The sequence below is a fragment of the Orycteropus afer genome, unplaced genomic scaffold (assembly GCF_000298275.1).
Source record: "Orycteropus afer afer isolate SDZICR_OR568_19922 unplaced genomic scaffold, OryAfe1.0 scaffold00053, whole genome shotgun sequence".
NCBI lineage: Eukaryota > Metazoa > Chordata > Mammalia > Tubulidentata > Orycteropodidae > Orycteropus > Orycteropus afer.
Window position 1 is genome coordinate 2,472,116 of NW_006921640.1, and position 22,150 is coordinate 2,494,265.

The 22,150-nt window shown below is 45.1% G+C and overlaps 1 protein-coding gene across 1 annotated transcript in view; it reads left to right on the top strand.

Annotated features, from left to right (window-relative positions):
- XKR6 (XK related 6) overlaps nucleotides 1-22,150 on the top strand; it is a 539,410-nt gene that overhangs the window by 456,714 nt on the left and 60,546 nt on the right. Inside the window, exon 2 of the mRNA XM_007938712.2 lies at nucleotides 16,035-16,231. Coding sequence (XP_007936903.1) covers nucleotides 16,035-16,231 — 197 coding nt within the window. The remainder of the gene's footprint in view (nucleotides 1-16,034; nucleotides 16,232-22,150) is intronic.

Here is a 22,150-nt window from a genome sequence, read left to right on the forward strand (position 1 = left end):
CCTGGATACACTGCTCTGCACATGTGACACATGATGCAGGTGGAAGGCCCTTGAGAGTCCAATCAGTCCAGTCCCCTGCCCTTGAGCTGTTGACAGTTTGCGTAGTCCTAGTAGGTTATTTCTTTCTTCTTAAACTCTCAAGGGGCAGAAAAAATCTGTTTCATTTTAGCATTATCTTACCATGCTGGTAAGTTCTGTCTTGTATTCAACCCAAATCTTTCCTGCTTCAATTTACCTCCTACCCCATTCTGGTCATCTCCCTTTGGGAACATATATTTCATGTATCTGAAGCTAGGATTGTGGGCATCCTTTGGTCAAATGAGACCAAGAAGCTCAGAGCAAGGCTAAATTCACTTTAACTTACTCCAATTGGATGTCTACCATGTGGAGAAAGGAGGTGCATACCTCTGGACATAGGATGCCCCTCCTGGAAATTCACACAGGCATTGTAACATAGCCAACAGCTATAGGTAAACAGCCAAATGCTAGGTTTCTTGCTTTTTGACCTTGGGCATATGATTTCATCCCTCTGAGCCTCAGTTTCCCGTTGTGAAATGGGGCTACTAAATTATCTAATTCATAGGGTTGTTGCAAGGAGTAAATGAGGTGAGGGGAAAGAGGGAATGAGGGGGAAATGGTGAGTGAGAGGGTACAATGTATTGGATTAGGAACATTCGCTCTGCAGTTACACTAGCTGAGTAGCTATGTCCTTGTGTGAGACAGTTTACCCTCCTTGCTTCCAAGTCTTCATTGTAGACAATTATAAGATTTTCAGGAGGGTTAATATATAGAGAGTGCTCACATTGTGGCTGGTTCACAGGAAGAACCCAAAACATGGGAGCTGTTATTATACTGAGCACGTGATATAGTGGGAGAACAAGGAAGGGGAATAATTTGACCTGGGTAGGGAGTAAGTGAAGTGCTAGGCCCTGCCCTAGGATGGATCACCAGGCAGAGGGGACAAGATGAGCAAAGACAGAGAATGGCACACACTAGGAGGGACTGGAGGATGGTGAGCTGCCTGATGTGGCTGCAAGATAGGGAGCATGTGTGGAGAGAGAAGGTTAGTCAACTTTTGGGTTAGTAGACAAGCACAAACTTTTTGTGCCACCCAGGTACTCCTTGGAAAGGGCACATGGGAAGGCCCATAGAAGGACATATCAGCCGAGAATGCAGATGTTACAACTCCACACTAGTTCTCAACACCTTCATTACTACGATGACAAGTCAAGATTCCCAAATAAATCAGGCTATAGGTTGTGGAAAAGTGGAATATGTGCGAAGAGCCATTGAAAACTTTGCAAGTTCAAATATTAGTGAGTTCTTGAGTGCCTTGGTTGGCAGCTAGCTCAGCTTTGTCCTTGGTAATAGGGGCAGTATGTCATTGAATTTTGAAACTCATGCATCATCTTCCTTCTCATTTGACTATTAATTTAGGGGAGCTCTGGTGGTGTAGTGCTTAAGGCATTTGACTGCTAGCCAGAAGGCTGGTGGTTCAAACCCACCAGCTGCTCCTCAGAAGGAAGATCGGGCAATCTACTTCCGTGGTGATACCGCCTTGGAAACCCAAGGAGGGGTCCCTATGAGTCAGATCCAACTTGATGGCAGTGAGTTTGGCTTTGGTTTTTTGTTCCTCTCCCCTACCCTGAAGATGGTTCACAGCCACCAAGAAAGAGCCAAATGGCTTGATGTAGGTCTGACTCTTTTCTCTGTCTCTGCCCATCCTCCACGTGGAGGCACAATGACAGTGAAATGGTAGCAGGTGGTGTGGGGGAGCAGTAGGGGCAGCAGGGAAACTTTAAGAGCACATGTAGGTGCTCACCCCCTCAGTCATCCAGAGGTGGCTGAGGACACAAGGCCCTGGTGGATGTGATCATGGGTCTACCATGTTTTTGTGGGGTCTTAGCTGTGTGTCACATGTCTATGTACATATGATAGTGTATATGTGTACATTTCTGTGGTGTGTAGGACACGATGCATATATGTGGTAAGTAACCATGTGGATGTATGTACTCCATGTGTCTATATCAGGTATGTTTGTGCATATAGTATGTATATGTTGTGACTTAATGGGTATGTATCTATGTTGTGTGTTTCTATGTCATGTGTTCATGTGGGTCCTGTGTGTATAAGGTTGCAGTTGTGTATATGTGAGAGAGAAAGAGAATATGAATACTGCATCCACTTAGAGTAAGGGTAAAATTGCCTCATTGTTGGCCTGGGAGGCATAACTACTTGCATTCAAGTGTGAGGAAAAATATAGAGGCTATTTTTAAAACAGCAAAGACTCCTCCAGGTGGATAACTATATTATTGTCATTAGCTTCTGAGGAAAAGCATGCCCTGACTTTGAGGTCAGCTTTCCAGAAAGACCTCCTGCTCCTACACCCCATGTGTAGGAGCTGTAGCTGTTCTTGGGCATGGAGAGGCTTGAGGGCAGCTCTGGCCACAGCCACCCCCACAGGCCTGGCTGCTGGGGAAGGAGGCAGCCCTGGCTCAGGGGCCATTGAACTGCACCCATAGTCAGGGCCTGAGCACTGGTGTGGCCTTGGCCTAGACCCATCTCATCTGGTCCTTAGGAGCCTCCTTGGTGAGCCAAAGGGTTTGGAAAGGATGCTAGCTGAAGGTCCTGTTGGTTGAGGTGGTTTCAGACTGGGCAGGCCAAGAGGGAGGTGCCCCCTGGCTGGTACACAGGAAGCCCTGAGCAGCCCCACCCAGCTCCTCCACCATCCTTCACTCCTCACAGTGCTCAGTTCATTCAGGATGCTCGGGCATGGGCTCTGAGATTGAGAGGCCAGGACTAACACAGGCCCTGTTACCTCATCTAGTCAGCAGGTTCCTCCTATGTGCTAGGCACTGTGGAAGGTGCTGGGGACATAGAAGAGCATAGCTAGGTTCAGCACCTGCCTTCTTGGGCTTACAATAGAGTAATGACAGATTTGCATGCAGGGGCCAGCAAAATACCAGCTGGGTGACATCAGGTAAGTTCCTTAGCCTCAGTTTTCCCATCACCAAAAGATGGGCAGTAATGCCTACTTTATGACATTGAATTTGATGTGATGTAAATCATGAGCTCAGGGCCAAATGTGGTGAGCACTCCTGACTGGTCACTGTTAGTACCTCTACTTGGTTTTATTGTTGCTGTATGGCACTCTGTCCTTGTTCCTGCCCCAACTACCAAGTACCTTGTGTTTCTGCAGTTTGGAACTTCTTGAGCATTAAACAGCCATTGGCATGAGCGGCTGAGGCTTATGTTTGGAGGATAATGGGGGGTGGATAGAAGGATGTGTGGGATGAGAGAGTAGAGGAGGAGGAAGGTTCACAGTGGGTTGGGGAAGTTGTAGGAAGGGAGAGATGACAGAGAGAGGTAGAAGGAGTTGAGTGCACAGGGCCAGCAGGGAGCTCTCGGTGTCATGAATGCAGGGAAGCAGGGCCCCCTCCTCAGTCAATTCTTTCAGCTTGAGAAATGCTGAGCATGTTCTTCTCTTTTGGTTTTCAAACTCCAGGTCTTTGCACATTTCATTATAGTAATTGGCTTTGTCTTCTCCAGCTGCTCTTTGAAATCTCCAGCTCAGCTCTTTGATCTTGTCATTTCTCCATTTGCTTTAGCTACTCTCCACTCAAGGGTAAGTTTCAGAGTCTCTTCTGTCATCCATTTTGGTCTTCTTTTGTTGTCTTTTTAGTGACCTCTTGCTTTCTTCATGGATGATGCTCTTGATGTTATCCCACAATTCGTCTGGTTTCCAATCATTGATGTTCAATGCATCAAATCTGTTCTTTAGATGGTCTCTAAATTCAGGAGGGATACATTCTACATCATATTTTGGCTCTTGTGGACTTGTTTTAATTGTCTTTAACTTCAAGTTGAACTTGTATATAAGCAGTTGATGGTCTACTCCACAATCAGCTTCTGGCCTGGTTTGGCTGAAGATATTGAGCTTTTCCATCGCCTCTTGCCACAGATGTAGTCAATCTGATTCCTGTGTGTTCCATCTGGTGAATTCCACGTGTACAGCCGCTGTTTGTGTTGTTGAAAAAAGGTGTTTGCGATGAACAAGTCGTTGGTTTTGCAAAATTCTACCATACGAGTTCCAGCATTATTTCTGTCACCAAGGCCAAATTTTCCAACTACCGGTGATTCTTCTTTGTTTCCAACTTTTGCATTCCAGTCACCAGTGATAATTAACACATCCTGATTGCATGTTTGGTCAATTTCAGACTGTAGAAGCTGATAAAATTCTTCAATTTCCTCATCTTTGGCTTTGGTGGTTGGGGCATAAATTTGAATAATAGTCATACTAATGGTTCTTCCTTGTAGGCGTATGGATATCAACCTATCACTGACAGCATTGTACTTCAGGACAGATCTTGAAGCATCCTTTGTGATGATGAATGCCACGCCATTCCTCTTTAAACTGTCATTCCCGGCATAGTAGATCATGTGGTTGTCTGATTCAAAATGACCAAAACCAGTCCATTTCAGCTCACTAATGCCTAGGATATCAATCTTTATGTGTTCCATTTCATTTTTGACAACTTCCTCTTTTCCTAGATTCATACTTCGTACATTCCATGTTCCGATTATTAAAGGATGTTTGCCACTGTTTCTCCTCAATTTGAGTGGTGCCACATCAGCAAATGGAGGTCTTGAAAGCTTTACCTTATCCATATGAGTAAGGCTGATTTTACCCTGATAATGCAGCTCTTTCCCAGTCCTAGTTTGAGAGCTTTCTAAGTTAAGTGACTCATCCCCCTCCTCTGTATTGGACAATGTTTCTGGACTATTAATAAAGTTGCATAGTAATGCATCAGACAGTATTTCTCTGCTATTCATAAGGTTTTCCCTGGCCAATTCTTTGAGAAGTGGATGGCCTCCTCCTTCTTTCTAGTCTGTCTCAGTCTGCAAGCCAGCTGATACCTGTGCAACAGGTGCACTCCACTGGGTTTGAAACACCAGTGGTACAGCCTCAAGACTCACTGCAACATGTCATCACAGTAGGACAAACCAACAGACAAGTTTGTCTCCCTTAGCTGTTGGAAACCCCTCCAACCACCCTTACCTGGATCCCTGCGGCTAACTCCTCAATCTATTCCAGTCCCCTTTGCCTTTTCTGTCCTCTCCCGGCTTCCTGCCTCACCGCCTGATCTTGTTGTTGTTGTTATGTGCCGTTGAGTCGGCCCCAACTCATAGCGACCCCTCCTTGGGTTTCCGAGGCGGTATCACTACAGAAGTAGGATTGCCCAACCTTCCTTCCAAGGAGTGGCTGGTGGGTTTGAACAGCCAGCCTTCTGGTTAGCAGTCAAGTGTCTTAGGCACTATGCTACCAGAGGTCCCTGGAATCTTAAAAATTTACTATAGGGCCTTAGAAAAGGCCCATGAAAGTGAAGAGCCCTAAAGTTTAACCTTCATTGTCTTCATGGTAATGCCATCTCTGCCTCAAAAGCCCTTGATCCACTTCTCCCAGAATCAGCTTCTGTAGCTTCTGTTAGGAGCAGATGTCAAGCTCTAGACAGCCCAAAAGGTTGCCAGTCTTCTGGTTACCATCCCCTATGAGAAGTCCTAAGACAACCTCACTTCCTGTCACTAGCACAAACTTAATTTTGATGAAGTCCAGTTTATCATTTTTTTTATGGTTCATGCTTTTGCTGTCATATTTAGGAATTCTTTGCCTAGCCCTAGAGCCCAAAGATTTACTCCTAATTTTTTTTTCTTTAATATTACTTTTAGGTCTATGATCCATTTTGTTAGATGTTGTATATGAATGATCAGTTGGTACCACATCATTTGTTGAAGAGACCATCTTTTCCCCATTAGAATTATCTAAACCCAGTGAGGGTCACTATAAATAGGAAACGACTTGATGGCAGTGAGCTTTTTTTATAAAAAAGAATCAGTTAGCTATATTTTTGAGAATCTGTTTCTGGAGTCTCTATTCTGTTCCATTGAGCTATGTTTCTCTCTCATCACCAACACTACATTTTCTTAATTACTTTAGCTATATATATATATATATAAAGAAACCCCAAACCAGACTTTTTGCTATCAAGTTGATTACGACACACAGCTACACTGTAAGACAGAGCAGAACTGCCCCATAGAGTTTCTAAGCTTGTAAATCTTTACAGAAGCAGACTGCCACATCCTTCTTGTGTAGATTTGCTTAGCCACTGACCTTTTGGTTAGCATCTGGGCACTTAACCATTATGTCACCAGGACTCCTTTCTGTAGCTTTATAGAAAGACCTAAAAGTGGGTAGTATGAATCCTTTATATTTATTCATCTTTTTCAAAATGATTTTGGCTTTGCCTTTATATAAATTTTAGAACCTACTTGACTATATCTACAAAAAAAAAAAAAAAAAAATCCAGCTGGGAATTTTATTGGAATTACATTAAATCTATAGATCAGTTTGGGAAGAATTGGCATCTTAATTATATCGAGTCTTTCAATCCATGAACACATGTCTTTCTATTCATTTAGGTCTTCTTGGATTTTTTAAAGTCATTGTTTTATAGTTTTCAGCATACAAATCCAGCCTGTTTTTGTTTCATTTTTTAGGAGCTATTTTGAATGATACATATATTTTAAATCTCAATTGCTCATTGCTAGTCTATAGAAATACAGTTGATTTTTATATGCTGACCTTGCTTCCTGAGACTGTTAAACTTACTAATTAGTTCTAGAGGGTTTAAATAGATTCCTTGGGATTTTCTATGTAGACAGTTATGTCATTTACAAATAAGGAGGGTTTCTTTTTTTCCCAACCTATGTAACTTTTACTTCTTTTTCTTGCCTTATTGGACTAGGTAGGACTTCCAATATGATGTTGAACATTAGTGGCAAGAGTGGACATCCCTGCCTGGTTCCAGATCTTAGGAGGAAAGCATAGGCAGTGTTTCACCATTAAAGTAGGATGTTGCCTGTGGCTTTTGGAGATGCCCTTCATCTGTATCAGGTTAAGGAAGTTCCCTTCTATTTCTAGTTTGTGCAGAGTTGTTTTTTAAATCATGCATAGATGTTAAATTCTGTCAAATGCTTTTTCTGCATCAAATGGTGTGACTATGTGGTTTTTCTTACTATCCTGTATTACACTGATTTTTGACAATTGAACCAGCTTTGCATTTCCACAATAAACCCATTTGGTTATAGTGTATCATTCTTTCTATATATTAATGGATTTGCTTAGCTAATATTTATTTTGTTGAGGATGTTTGCATCTCTGTTTCTATTGGATATTTCTCTGTAGTTTTCCTGGGCAGTCTTCTGTTAGAAAAGCATGCATAGGATTGGTGCTATTTCTAGTTTAAATGTTTGGAGTCCCTTAAAGAGGGACTCTCTAAGCTTCAGACCATACCACATATTTGCTTAGCCTTGTTTGGGGCAATTAATAGCTTCAAAATGCTATTTCTGCATTTTTGAGATGTCATAAGAAACAGCTAGTGACTGTAGCTAGACAGGAGAACCTTACAGAAATACTTCTTTCTAATCCTGGTTGGTCTTGGACAGAACCATGCCTAACTCACAGTGGGGCAACATAGTTTGGGCAAAGCCTTCTCTGATTTGCTTGAATCATGTGACTCTGGAGAAGTCACTCAACCTCTCCGAGCCTCAGATGGCCACAGGCAAAAAGAAGATGACAAATATGTCTCCCTCAAAGTGCTGATGCAAAAATACGGTAGCCATAAAAAGTTTCAAATAATTCCATGCCTTACAAAGTATGGGAAGGAGACAGAATTGGGAGAGGCATAAGTAGAGTGGGCTGAAGGAAAGACAGGAAGAGAGGACCTCAGGAGCAGTAATGGCTGCCATTTGTGCAGTGGTCTCGCACATGTTCACACATGCATTCTCTCATTTGAGCCCCAGGCCAGCACTCTGAGGATGCATGACTGCACCCATTTGTTCATTCAAAATGTCCATTTTATAGATGAGGAAGCTAAGGCTCAGAGAGGTTAGGGGTTTTCCCCAAGGTACCAGCCAACTGGCAATACTGAACTAGAACCCAGACTTCAGGGCAAACTATGCTCCATTTCACTGTAGTGAGAAGAGCAAGCTAGAGTAAGCTGGGAGGTAAATAGATAAATGATTGACCCCAGAGAGATTGATGGGTAGAGGTTAGAAGCCCTGACCCTGAAGCTGGACTGCCCTGGATTTGAATCCCTGTTTGACTACTTCCTTAGCTGGGTAAACTAGGGAACATTTCTTAAACTCTCAGTGCTTAAGTTTCCTGTCTGTAAAAATGAGGGTAACAATAGTGCCTACCTCATTGGGTTGTTTAGAGCATGAAGTGAGCTACCATGTGCAAAATGCTCAGAATGGTGCCTGGCACATAAGTGCCATATACACATTGTGGTTATTGTTAACTGCTGTGGAGTCAGTCCTGGGCCACAGTGACCCCATGCATAACAGAGCAGAATGCTGTCCACCCTGCGCTCCCTTCATGGTCAATTACCAATCACATGCTTGTAATCCATAGAGTTTTCATTGGCTGATTTCTGGAAATAGATTGCCAAGCCCTTCTTCTTAGTCCATCTGAGTCTGGAAGATCAGCAACACACAATCGTCCATTGATGGACGGCTGGCAGCAGTTTATTGAGGTGCATTGGCCGGCAATTGACTCCTGTCTCCTGCATGGAAGACAAGAATTCTACCACAAGGTTCTACTGAACCACAACTGCCCGCTATATATAAACATTAAAAAAACCCAAGCCCTTTGGCATCAAGTTGATTCCAACTAATAGCAACCCTATTGAATAGAGTAGAATGTCCCACAGGGTTTTCAAAGCTATAATCTTTGCAGAAGCAGACTGTCACATCATTCTCCCACGGAGTGGCTAGTGGGTTCAAACTGCCAACCTTTGCATTAGCACCAGGCAGGACTCTTTATATGAACATTAGGTACTATTTGTAAAGACGCTAAGCCCTACTTTCTGTTCTGTAAAGCCACTTTCTTAAAGAAAGATGAGGTTATGAAATGTTTGTGGAAGCTTAGAGATCTTCCAATCTGCCCCCCATTCACTCATTCAATGAATGAATAGCAGGGCCCAACCTGGGAAATTACTTAGCCAAGATCACTCATCTTGAAGACCTTAGACGAGCCCCCTGCTTTTTCTTCTCTGCTCCATGATCAGATGCTGCCTCTCTACTTTACACCTGTGCATTTCATGATCCAATATCCTTGGGAGATGGTGTGACAGGGAATGACACAAGATGCGAAAGCAAATCTGAGAGGAAGGGAGTTTGATTTCTTCTCTTAAGAACTACCTGCCTGAGGGAGGTGAGCTTTCTGGAGCCTGCCAGAGAAGGGGAGAAGGTGAGGATTTGGGGACGTGGCAGCCAGCCCTCTTTCTCCTGCAGACTTTGTGCTTTCCCGTCTGGATTCCGCCCATCTGAGCCTGCACTGCGGCCTCGCCTGCAGTCCCCCGCACCCTGACACATCGCAAAGGAAGGTGCGGGCCTTTACGAGGCAGCGTGGCTGAGTATGAGATCACCGGTGTGGAGCTAGGGTCTGGCGCCACCTTGTGGCCACGGACCAAGACTGTTTGTGCATGGCCCAATGTTGTGATGTCCTGGGATAAAACAACCAGAGGCCTAGGAAGGGGCAGTTGGCAGGCCTACTTAGAACAAACTCTGAATTTCATGGGCAGCGAAACTGAGGCCCAAGAATAGAATGAGACTGGCCCATAGGTTTAGGGAAGAGATGGGTTGTTTCCATCTACACCTCATTTCATTGTTTCCTGGTAGCTCCTTGAACCTTGAGGTGGGCAAGCACTAGAAGTTGTAGGAAAGAAAGAGAAAGATGCCCAGAGCCTTGGAAGACGGCATCAGTGATATGTTTGCAGAGCAGGAAAGATCTTCTGGCACATGGTACAGGGGCTTTGTACTTGTAGGCAGCTCTGCAGCTCTTGTCCTGCTGTGTCAGCAGCCAATGAGGCAGGGCAGGGAGGAGGGGGAATGGTTTGCTGACAGAGGGGAGCATGTTGTAGTGGGAGAGACACTGTTCAAGGTGTCAGGAGCCCAGGTCCTAGGTCAGTTCTGCCACACAGTCACTGAGTGATCTGGATCAGAGTCAAAACCTAATTATAATCAGTACCCCTCAGTTACCTCTTGGGCACCCAAGGATATAAGGATAGAAGAGGATAGTGCAGAGGCAGGGAGGGGTAATGGATACAAGGCACTTGCTTTGAGGCCTGGGCATAGGGAAATCCTGAGCTGGAGCATATCTGAGGTCCTGGATGTTCAGAGAATCTATTTTATCGCCTACTTCAGGGTGGTCTGGTAGCATAGTGCCTAAGGCACTTGATTGCTAACCAGAAGGCTGGTGGTTCAAACCCACCAGCTACTCCTCAGAAGGAAGGTTAGGCAATCTACTTCCATGGTGATACCACCTCAGATCCGACTCAATGGCACATAACAACAGCAGCTTCAGGGTGGAAAGTTGTGTGAGCTGGTGACCCGGAAGAAATCAAATTTAAATGCTGATTTCTGACTTGACTGTGGCTAATCTGGCTTTGCCTGCTCCTACCCTCATTTCTTCCCATTCCCTAGGAAAGCTCTCAGAGAAAACTCAAGATCGGTTTCTCCTGGAGGACATTATATTGAATCAGTATATTCTGGATTCATTGCTTTCCTTTGCCCTGGCTGTGATGGGCAGAGGGGCTTGTGAAAAGTGGGCCGAGAACAGGGAAAAATGGAAGTACTCCTTTTTCCATGGTAGGTCAGACCTGCATTCACCTGGCCTCAATGGCTTAGTTCTGCCATTGTTCCTCCAGCAGCTGGGCCACCTTGTGAAGTTAGAAGAGGCAGAGTTTATGGTCTGAGAGAGTACAAATTCATGGTCTGGCCTATGTTGTGGGTCTGTGGTACAAGGCATTGTGCATTGCAGGTCTTATGTGTAGATAGAGCTGAGTTTGGGATCATAGGGACCACATCTGGTCTATGATACCTGTAGCACCAAGTGTCCCACTGGGCACACGGGTGTTCTGGATGCTGGCACAGAAAATCTAGACCCATGGCCTTACCTTGGGACCTCAGCCAGTGGTATCCTTGACCCTTGCTGTTCTGCCTTCACAAGCTACAATCTGATATAATCAATCTGGTCCTTCCCCTCCACCCTTCATTCAGAATCTGACTCTTCCCTGCAATCCAAACTACTTATGGCAATATTTTCTTACAGCCGTGCCCTCCCCTATCTAGGTTTATTGTTGCCACCTCTTCCAGTTGGTTTTCTCCTTCAGACCCATAATATTGTTGTTGTTGTTGTTGTTTGCCATTGAATAAGTCCCGACTCATAGCGACCCCTCCTTGGGTTCCTTCCAAGGAGTGGCTGGTGGGTTTGAACCACCAGCCTTCTGGTTAGTAGTCAAGTGCCTTAGCCACTATGTTACCAGAGCTCCCGGCCCATAATATAGACAATAATAATAATAAACCAAACTCACTGCTATCAAGTCAATTCCGACTCACAGTAGTGACCCTCTTTGGGTTTCTGAGACAGTAAATCTTCATGGAAGTAGATTGCCCCATCTTTCTTCCACGGAGCAGCTAGTGGTTTGAACCACCAACCTTTTGGTTAGCCATCAAATGCCTTAGGCACTGCGTCACCAGAGCTCTTTAATTTAGACGTTTCTCATAATTTAGACCTTTCTATCAGTGATTCCTATGACTTTACTTATCAGGTGTAACAATCTCCCTGTCCTTTTCCAAGTCCTTTGATTTAGTGGATTTACAGACTGGGGCCCAGAGAGGCAATGACTAGTGAGAATGGGAACAGCCAATAAGTAGCAGGACCTAGAATAGAGCTAGAATTGGGTGTTTTGTTTCCCTGTTCAGAGCCTCAGTTTCCCCAAGTGCTAAATGATGGTAAAAAAAAAAGACCTGCCTCACAAAGTACAACAGGATTCAAGAGACAATGGACATGCAAGTACCTAATGCAAGGCCTGGCACACTTTCTGAACTTCCCCCTACATCCTTCCTGGAACGTAGTCCTGCTGCTGTGCCTTCCTCCCCTTACTGCCCCTGGTCTTTGTGTCTCTCCACTTTAGTTGTCAGTAAGACTGTTTCTCCACTCACTCCAGGGGGTATATCTGCAGAGAAATAAGGTGTCCATCCCAGCTTCCCTGGGTAGGTCCTTTCAGAGGTACAGTCACCCAAACCCTCCCTCAAGGGCTTTTAGTAATCTGGAGAGAAAGCCATAGCATTGTTCATCAGCTGTTGGAGGGTGCTTGATGTTGCTAGCATGTTTGTTTTAGGTCACCTCTGTGGTTCAGCAGTGTTGTATTATGTCCTCATGTACACATTTGGGGACCCTAGAGCTCTTGCTCATCTGTGGGTCTAGTGCATGATTAGTACTTTGGAGTCAGCCTACTATGGAATTGGATACAAGGATCATTTTATGATTTTAAATTATTTTACAAATTTATGTTTGTAAAAGTGGTACAGCAACATCAGATGGCCTCTAACTTCATGAAGGGGAAGGATAATCACCATCAGTATCACTCCAAGGCTGATTCCTATGAGGCAGAGGTCAGACACACCTCTCTCCTCCCTTTTTACCAATTCTGACACCAACCATCCCTCCCATGGCCTCTCTACTTCTCTGCTCAGTTCAATAATTTATTGTACTTACACAGACTTCACAGACCATACTCACAGTTATAGAGTTTATTACGGAAATAACAGGTTATAATTCAGGATCAGGCATGACTTGGGGTACAGTTCTTTGGTCAGGACAGCTTCTTCTCAGCTGTGCTCAAAGGCAGGCCTCCCACCCTCTTGGACCCTCAGCCCCTGGCCTGACCTCTGCCCTGCTCAGGCAAGTGTTACAAAGCTCTTTGGCTCTGCCAATAAGTGCCTGAAGGCACCTTATTCCACCAGCAGCCCTCTTACCTGAAGCTATCTCAGCTATCCTGCTCTGTGGGTCAGTAAGCCTCCCTCCAGATAAGTGCCCAAAGGCATCCCACTCAACTAGCAAGCGTCCTGCCTGAAGGTGCTCAGCTCTCTTGCTCTGTGGGTCCATACACCTTATTTGCATGGTCCCACCCCTGCAAGGTTTCTGTGCACCTTATTTGCATTATTAGCAAGCTGTTCACAAGCTCATTGTTTGCATAGTCCCACTCAATTATTTTGTGGGAGTCACAAGACCATGAATGGCTGGAAGGGCCATGTGAAGTAATTCACTCCATTGTAAGGTTTCTTGTATTTTTGTTTCTAAAATACAGTACTTCCATAATGTCAAAGCAAAGTTGTTAGGCAGTGCCCCAGTTGTCCCATTGTTCCCATGGGAAAAAATACCTCCTCTAAGTGATCCATCTTATAATGAATTTCCCCGGGAATTTGCTGTGAACAGGGGCTACCTCACATGTTTACTGTGTGCCTGTGGTGTGCCAGATCCTGTGTGAAATCATGGGGCTGTGGCCGTGAACATGATAGACAAGGTTCCTGTGTTCACAGAGCTCACAGAGTTCCAGTGAGAGGTGGAAAAGACTGAGAAAAGAGTGGAGAGAGAATAGGAGGTGAGATTGGAGAGACAGGTGGCATCTTATGAATCAAAGTAAGGAGTTTGGGTTTTATTTGAAGCATCATGGGAAGTTATTGGAGGGTAGAAAGAGGGGAAGTGTCATGATTACATTTATGAATTTATAAGACCACTTTGGTTGAGGTGTGAAAAATGGGTTGTCCTGAGGTAAGAGTAGAAGCAGGGAGACCAGTTAGGAGACTCCAACATCAACCCAGACAAGAGGTGATAGGGGCTGGGACAGGCTGATGGTGGTAATGGAGACAGAGAGAATGGATTGACTAGCCCAAAAGGACACTTGATAATTCTTGAGGACAGTCAGGCTTCCACTGGGTGTCCGTTATGCTTGCTCCATTTATGATTTTCATTGCAGAAGGCACAGTGAAATGTTGTAGAACACACATTCCCAGGGAGGGTCAGAGATGTTCGGAGGGTTCTCTCTCATTGGTTGACATGCCCACAAGGGGGCCATTAGATAATTTATGGTTCCTATTCTTGACCCAAAATGGCCCACAAAGACATGCTTCTGGCATCTGACTTTTGGCCAAAACCTGCCAGAACTTCTAACCCTAGGCCTGCCTCAGGTACCACTAGTTGAGATCAAGCTGAGTTTAGGTGGCATGTTAATCCTCCTTCTTGACTGTGGGTTAGTAACTCAGATTTAGGAAGTTCATGTAAAAATGATGACCAGAGATCTACTTATATGGATCTAAGATGAGTGTCTACTTACATGGATCTAAGATGAGTGTCTATGGTATACCAAATAGTCTCTATATGTGATCACGACTCCTCCCACCAGCCCTGTGATGTTATTATTATTCCTCTATGTTAACAAAGACAGAGTTGGAATAACTTGTCCAAATCTTAGAACTCCAGGTCAGCAGACTCCCACATCCATGCTCTGGTGTTGCACCTGATTCTTTTGTTCCTTGTTCCTCTCCTGACAATGCCTGTATGTGAATCTGAGAAGGCAGAGGCACTGGATTGGTGTGACTGCAGTCCTAGGCCAAGCCTGGATGGAGCCTCTACTGCAGGATCTGCTTTTCCCTCATATAGTGGGGTATGCAGAAGCATTAGTGGCACAGTGGATAAAGTGCTTGGCTGCTAACTGAAAGGTCAGGAGTTTGAACCCACCAGCAGCTCTGAGGGAGAAAGATGTGGCAGTCTGCTCCCATGAAGATTACATTATGAGTCAGAATCAACTCAACAGCAACAAGTTTGATTTTTGCTTTTAGTAGAGTACACACAGGTGTTGCTGCCAGAATGGCCTGGACAAACTCCTGGTTGTTCCACCCTCCAGCATTAGCCTTTCTAAGCCCTCACTTATTTTCTTGTCTGTAATATATGGAGAATTATGTCTACCATCTTGTGACCAAGCTTATATATGATAAGCCAATGAGGGGCACTTAGTAGGAGCTTTTTTTAAAAAAAAACAAAACAAACCAAAAAAAAAAAAAAGAACCAGTTGCCTTCAGATGGATTCTAGCTCATCACAACCCCATGTGTGTCAGAGCAGAATTGTCCTCAGTACGATTTTCAATGGCTGATTTCCAGAAGTCAGTCACCAGGCCTTTCTTCCAAGGTACCTCAGGGTGGACTTAAACCTCCAACCTCCTTATTAGCAGCTGGGCATATTAACTGCTTGCACCACCCAAGGGCTCCAGTAAGAGCTTACCAAACCAAAAACCTGTGGCCGTTGAGTCAGTTCTGATTCACAGAGACCCTATAGGACACAGCAGAGCTACCCCACATAGAGTCTTTTTTCAAGGCTGTAATCTTTAAGAAAGCAGACTGCCACATCTTTCTCCCACCATGTGGCTGTTAAGCTTGAGTGGCTGGTGAGTTTGAACTGCCCACCTTTCCCTTAGCAGCCAAGCACTTAACCAAAGGAGCTTAACAAATGGTAATTCCTTTTCTTTTCCTCCTACTTAGAAAGTAGCAGAGGAGCTCTGGTAGCATAGTGCCTAAGGCACTTGACTGCTAAGGAGAAAGCTGGCAGTTCAAACCCACCAGCCACTCCTTGGAAGGAAGGTTGGGCAATCTACTTCCGTAGTGATACTGCCTTGGAAACCCAAGGAGGGGTCTCTATGAGTCGGGTCTGACTTGACAGCACATAACAACAACAACAACAGAAAGTAACAGGTCTGTGCAATAGAAGTGAAAGCCTTGCTAGAATGTTCCCCCAGGGCCCTCTGCACCTGAGAAAGTCCACCCACCCTCTAAGCTCACCTATGACACACAGAATAAAAGAAGCTTAACTGGAAGTTTTTGAAGCCCATAAACGGGAAGAGTCTTACATAAGATCATACAAAGTGTCAGACACTCCTTCCCCGACTGTCCCCATCCCTTCCCTACCCCTATGCCTTCACGTTGTGACCTTGAGAACCCCTAGAGCCCTGCCCAAGACTCTGGGAAACTTTAGAGGGAAGGAGAAGATGCTGGCACGGGTGGTGCTTGGTCTTAGGACAACCTTCTGCAGTCTCCACTTCCACCCAAGCTCTCTGCTTTGTCCCTCTCTCGGCAGGTATATCCGCACCATGTACCTGGGGATTCAGAGCCAGCGGCAGAAGGAACACCAGCGACGCTTTTACTGGGCTATGATGTACGAATATGCAGACGTCAACATGTTGCGCCTCCTGGAGACCTTCCTGGAGAGCGCCCCCCAACTGGTGCTACAGCTCTGCATAATGATCCAGAAGAACAGCGCCGAGACGCTGCCCTGTGAGTGTCCCCACTCAGCACTGGGGTGGCTGGGAAGTGACCATTTCCAGGGGCTAGGACAAGCACCACCTCCTGATCTCTTCCTCCACCTTGCCCTCTATCTGGCCCACCCAGTGGCCCTGCACACTCATTGCCTGTGTGACTGTCACACTCCATGGGCATCACCTGTCTGACCCACAAGTCCTCAGATGCCCAGACCCTGGGCAATTCTGGCCTGGCCCACACTGCCACTTAACACTGTTGGTCCATTTCCTGTGTAGGTGACCCTAGGTGACCCTGCTTCTCTGCCTCCTTGTACATAGGAGCAGAGCTGAACTGGGGTGTCACATGTTGCTGAGAGCAGTAGCTCCAGACGGGACCCCCACCAGGACATCAGAATAGAGGGTTCTGGGCTTCCCAGTCATAGAGAATGGCCTTTTCCCTTTGGCACTGGTGAGGGGTTTGAACATATATGGAATTGGGGAGATGTAACTTAGCATACTGTGTGATAGAGAGGGTGAACCAGGTTAGTCAAAAGTTTTCAAATATTTTTCAGCTGTAATGCCCTTGCTTCAAACCAAGGCTCATGCAGGAGCTTCATTTGTAAAATCCATTGAAGTAGCTCTGCTCTAGTTCAGTGAGGGTGGAGGAGTCCAGAGCCCAACACATCTTAGTCTTCTCCCTCCCTGGTCCTGCACCCGTGGCCCCACGGAGGCTCTGAGAAGCCCTCAGAACCTCCCTGACCACAATTAGGAAACCACTGGTCTCTATAGTAGCAAAAAGACTCTGATGCTTCAGCCAGCTGCTGGAGATGTTCTTGTAATGTTGGGCTGCATTGGTCAAGGCAGTTTCACCCCAGGGAGTGGATGGTCCTGCTCCTCAGCTGAGCCAGACCCACTTGCAGGTGCCGTGGTTTTAGAGGGGGATTAGACAAACTGGAATGACTGCAGAGGAGAAGATCTAGGATGGGGAGACTGAATGTACTGGGAGTGTGAATCCCAATATTTGAAGGGATGTTATGGGGACCTGTTGCTGTCATGTCAGTTATGACTCATTATTCTATAAGACCCTATAGTGTAAGTAACTGTCCCAGAGGGTTTCCAAGGCTGTAAATCTTTATGGAGGCAGAGTGCCATATCTTTTTCCTGGAGAATGGCTGGTGAGTTCCAACCACTGACCTTCCCATTAGCAGCTGAGTAATTAAATACTCTGCCACCAGGAACTTCTGATATGGGGAAGAAGGGTTATATTTGTTCTGTGTGGCCAGCTCCAAAAGGTAGAGGAAGCTATAAGGAGACATTTATCAATGCAATAGGTAGAAGGCATTTCACTCAGTGACAGAAACCCAGGGCTGGAAAAATTGTCTCAGGAGGTAGTGAATTTCCAGTCACTAAGAACATTCATCTGGCCCTTTCCTTCTTTTCTGGATACACATCCACACACCCTTACACACATACTCTCATTTGCTTCTGGAAGGACTTGAGAACATGACAGAAACAGAAAGCTCACAGATAGCCTGTCTTCAGAGTACCCAAGGATCCAGACCATCTGCTTGGGCAAGGAATTAGTGTGATCCTCTGCCCAGGTCTCCAGTACTGAGGTCCTGTCTCCCAGGACCTTGGAGAAAAGACACCATGTATAACACAGACTGTGTGACAGTTCAGAGATTGTCATTTGATTTTAGTACCAGAAGAATCACATGATGATTGATTCTGGAGGAAGACTAGAGTCACAGGGATACATTTGAAATGTACATGTTTGCTCTACAAATCCAACCTTGCTAGAGCACCCATGGAAGTGAGGTCTCACACTGAGCAGCTACCCCTGGAGGCAGGATGAGGTGTCCAAGGAAAAGATAATGTCTGGTGCCTAGAGCTCCTTCCTGCTCACCAGGGCAGAGGCTCCAAAGGGCAGAGGAAGCTATAAGGAGACAATTATCAATTCAAATCTCATCGGCCTTCACATCCGGCAGGTTGCTGCTCCCCAACCCTGGACAACAATGTGATAGATAGGTAGCTGCCATTGAGTAGACTCAGACTCATGGCAACCTTATCTACAAAAGAATCGAATGTTGCCTGGTCCTGCATCATCTCTGTGATTGCCAGCATGTTCAGGTCAATCACTGTGGCTATTGTGTCAGTCCATCTCACGAGGAGTGTGCCATGCCCTTGTTGGCCCTCTACTTCACCAAACACAATGTCTTCCTTCAGCAATTAATCCCACCTAATGACATGCCCAAAGTAAGCAAGTCAGACAGTATTCCGTTGTGATCCATAAGGCTTTCCTGGGCCAATTTTCAGAAGTAGATCACCAGGCTTTTCTTCCAATTCTGTCTCTGGAATCTCCACTGAAACCTGTCCACCATGAGTGACCCTGCTGGTATTTGAAATATTAGTGGCAGAGCTTCTAGCATCACAGCAACACACAATCCACCACAGTACAGCACACTAACAGATGGGTGGTGTGACAACGCTCTTGTGAGGCAGCTTTGTTGGCATGGGGAGGAGCACCTTTCTGCTAATCCACATCTTCCTTCTCAAAACCAGCCCTGTTGCTGTCCAAGATTCCTGTCTAAACTGCCCTCTGCTGTTTTAGTTTCAAATCTCCCCCCTCTGCAATGCCAGGTAACCAAGCTATACTTCCTGTCATCTTCTTTTTTGCCAAGCTGTCAGCCAGATTCCAGCCCTGCTGGTGTCACAGTTGTTAAAGCACCCAGCTGCTAACTGAAAGATCAGCAGTTCAAACTCACCAGTTGCTCCATGGGAGAAAGATAGGGCAATCTGCTTCCATAAAGATTTACAGCTTGGAAACCCTATAAGACAGTTAGACCCTGTCATACAGGGTCACTGTGAATTGGAATCAACTCATGGAAGTGGGTTTGGTTTTGGGCTTAAGTTAATCAGGCAGGTAGAGAAGGATTGTTCATGAGGCAAACTCCAGATCTGATCCCATCCTGAGCCCCGAGTCCTGATCACCGTTATACCCTGATGTGATTTGGACATTGCCCTTTACCTTGTTAAAGCTCTCTTTCCTCTTTGGTAAAATGAGGGAGATAATAATACTACCTATCTTTTAGAGAAGATGAATTGATATAATACACATGAAAGTGCTTTTTAAAATGTCAAACTCCATAAACAAGTAAAGGTTGTTTATCATTTCCAGGGTCCAATGGAGGTTGGCATGGAGACAGTACTGTTGTTAGGTGAGTCAGTTCCGACTCATAGTGACCTTATGTACACTCCCTGGTCCTGCACCATCCTCACAATTGTTACTATACTTGAGCCCATTGTTGCAGCTTCTGTGTCATTCTGTCTTGTTGAGGGCCTTCTTCTTTATCTCTTACCATCCACTTTATCAAGCATGAGGTCCTTCTCCAGGGACTGGTCCTTCCTGATAACATGTCCAAAGTAAGAGAGGTGAAGTCTTGCCATCCTCGCTTCTAAGAAGCATTCCAGCTGTACTTCTTCCAACACAGATTTTTCATTCTTCTGTCAGTCCATGGTACACTCAATATTCTTTCCCAACACCACAACTCAAAAGCTTCAATTCTTCTGTGGTCTTTGTTGGTCACTGTCCAGCTTTCACATGCATATGAGGCTATTGAAAAAGAGCATACCTTAGTTTTCAAAGTTACATCTTTGTTCTTTAGCACTTTAAATAGATTTTGGACCAATACTAGGAAGTTTTTTTTTTTTTTTTTTTCCTCTTTAGCCTTGTGGGTCATTCCTGTCCCAGGTTACTTGCTATGCCTATCTTTTCTATAATAGTTTCTCTGACTATGAACATAGGTGTCTGGATGTGAAATCCCTGGAGAAGAAGTTCACTGGGGATTGTCATGGGGCAGTGGTGCTGCTTCCTGAATCTCTCGCTCCTGGGAGCTGCATGCAGCAGGTCCTGTGAGGGCAGACAAGCTGCTTCCCAAGGGCAGGCATCACTAAGAAAGGTGTTGAGGAGTGATAAGGGATCATGCTGCTCTGGGGTTTTCATCTAGGGAGATGACTCCTGACTCCTCCTCCCTACCTGCCTGCTAAAAGGTCAGGGAGGTGGCATCTTCTGACCTCCTCTAACTCCACAAGGGGAAAACAGAATTACCACCAGCAGTCCAAGGCCTGTTCTTATGAGGCCAGACACACCGCCACCCTCCAGCTCTCATACTAACCTTGTCACCAACTGTTCTTCCCAGGGCATCCACCACCTCTCTGCTGGGTTAAATAATCTGCTGCAGTAGAACTCACAGATTATGGGGTTTATTAGGGAAGCAGCAGGCTACAATTCAAGTTCAGGAACACACTCAGTCTCTCTCAGCCTGCTGTGTCTCTCAGCCGACCATATCTCTCAGCAGTGCATCTCTCTTGTGTCTCTCTCTCAGCAGCATATCTCTCTCAGCAGTACATCACTCTCAGCTGGCAGTCAGAGAGATTCCTTCTGCCTCTAGGGGGGCTCCTTTTGAGCCTTCCAGAGTGCCCCCAAACCAACCAATCCCAACATCAGAGTTCTACACATCTGAGAGAGCACAAACTTCCTAGAAGATTGCTTTGTGCTGCTCCAATAGAAATACATCAGGTGGATAACTTTAACAATCAGCTACTCAGTTGCTCATGGCAAAATGGGAGTTACAAAGTCTATGGCTAGAAAAGCCATGGTGTTATTGTTAGGTGCCATCAAGTCATCTCTGACTCATAGCAACCCTGTGCACAGCAGAACGAAACACTGCCCAGTCCTGTGCCAGCCTCATGACCCTTGCTATACCTGGGCCCATCATGGCAGCCACTGTGTCTATCCATCTCATTGAGGACGTTCCCCTTCTTCATTGACCCTCCACTTTACAGACCATAATATCCTTCTCCAGGGAATGGTCTCTTCTGACATGACCAAGGTAGGTGAGACGAAGTCTGGCCGTTCTCTCTTTCAAGGAGCATTCTGGCTGTGCTTCTTCCAGGACATATTTGTTAGTTCTTTTAGCAGACCATTGTAGTCTTAGCATTCTTCTCCAACAGCACAACACAAAAGCATCAACTCTTCCTCTGTCTTCCTTATTCATTGTCCAGCTCTCACATGCATATGAGGTGGTTGAAAATACCATGACTTGGGTTAGGCACACCTTACTCTTCAAGGAGATGTCTTTGCTCTTCAATCACTTGAAGATGTCTTTTGCAGCAGATTTGCCCAATGCAATACATCATCTGATATCTGACTGCTGCTTCCATTGGTGTTGATTGTCGAACCAAGTAATGTGAAATCCTTGACAACTTCAATCTTTTCTCCATTCACCATGAAGCTATTTATTGGACCAGTTGTGAGGATTTCGCTTTTCTTTATATTGAGGTGCAATCCATATTGCATACTGTAGTCTTTAATCTTCATCAGTAAATGCTTCCAATCATCTTCACTTTCAGCGAGCAAGGTTGTGTCATCAGTGTACCACAAGTTGTTAATGAGTCTTCCTTCAAACTTGATGCCATGTTCTTCTTCATACAATCAAGCTTCTCAGATTATTTGCTCAGCATACAAGTTGAATAAGTTGTAGTGAAAGGATACAACCTTGACACACTCTCTTCTTGATTTTAAACCATGCAGTATTCCCTTGTTCCGTTCAAATGACAACCTCCTGATCTATGTACAGATTCCTCATGAGTACAATCAAGTGCTCTGGTATTCCCATTCTTCTTAACATTATCCATAAATTGCTATGATCCACACAATTGAATGATTTTGCATAGTCAATAAAACATAAGTAAACATCTTTCTGGTATTCTTTGCTTTCAGCTAAGATCCATGTGACATCAGCAATGACATCCCTTGTTCCACTTCTCAATCCAGTTTGCATTTCTAGGAGTTCTCTGTCAGTATACTGCTGCAACTGTTTTTGAATTATCTTCAGTTAGATTTTACTTGCCTGTGATATTAATGATATTGTTTGATAATTTCCACATTCTGTGG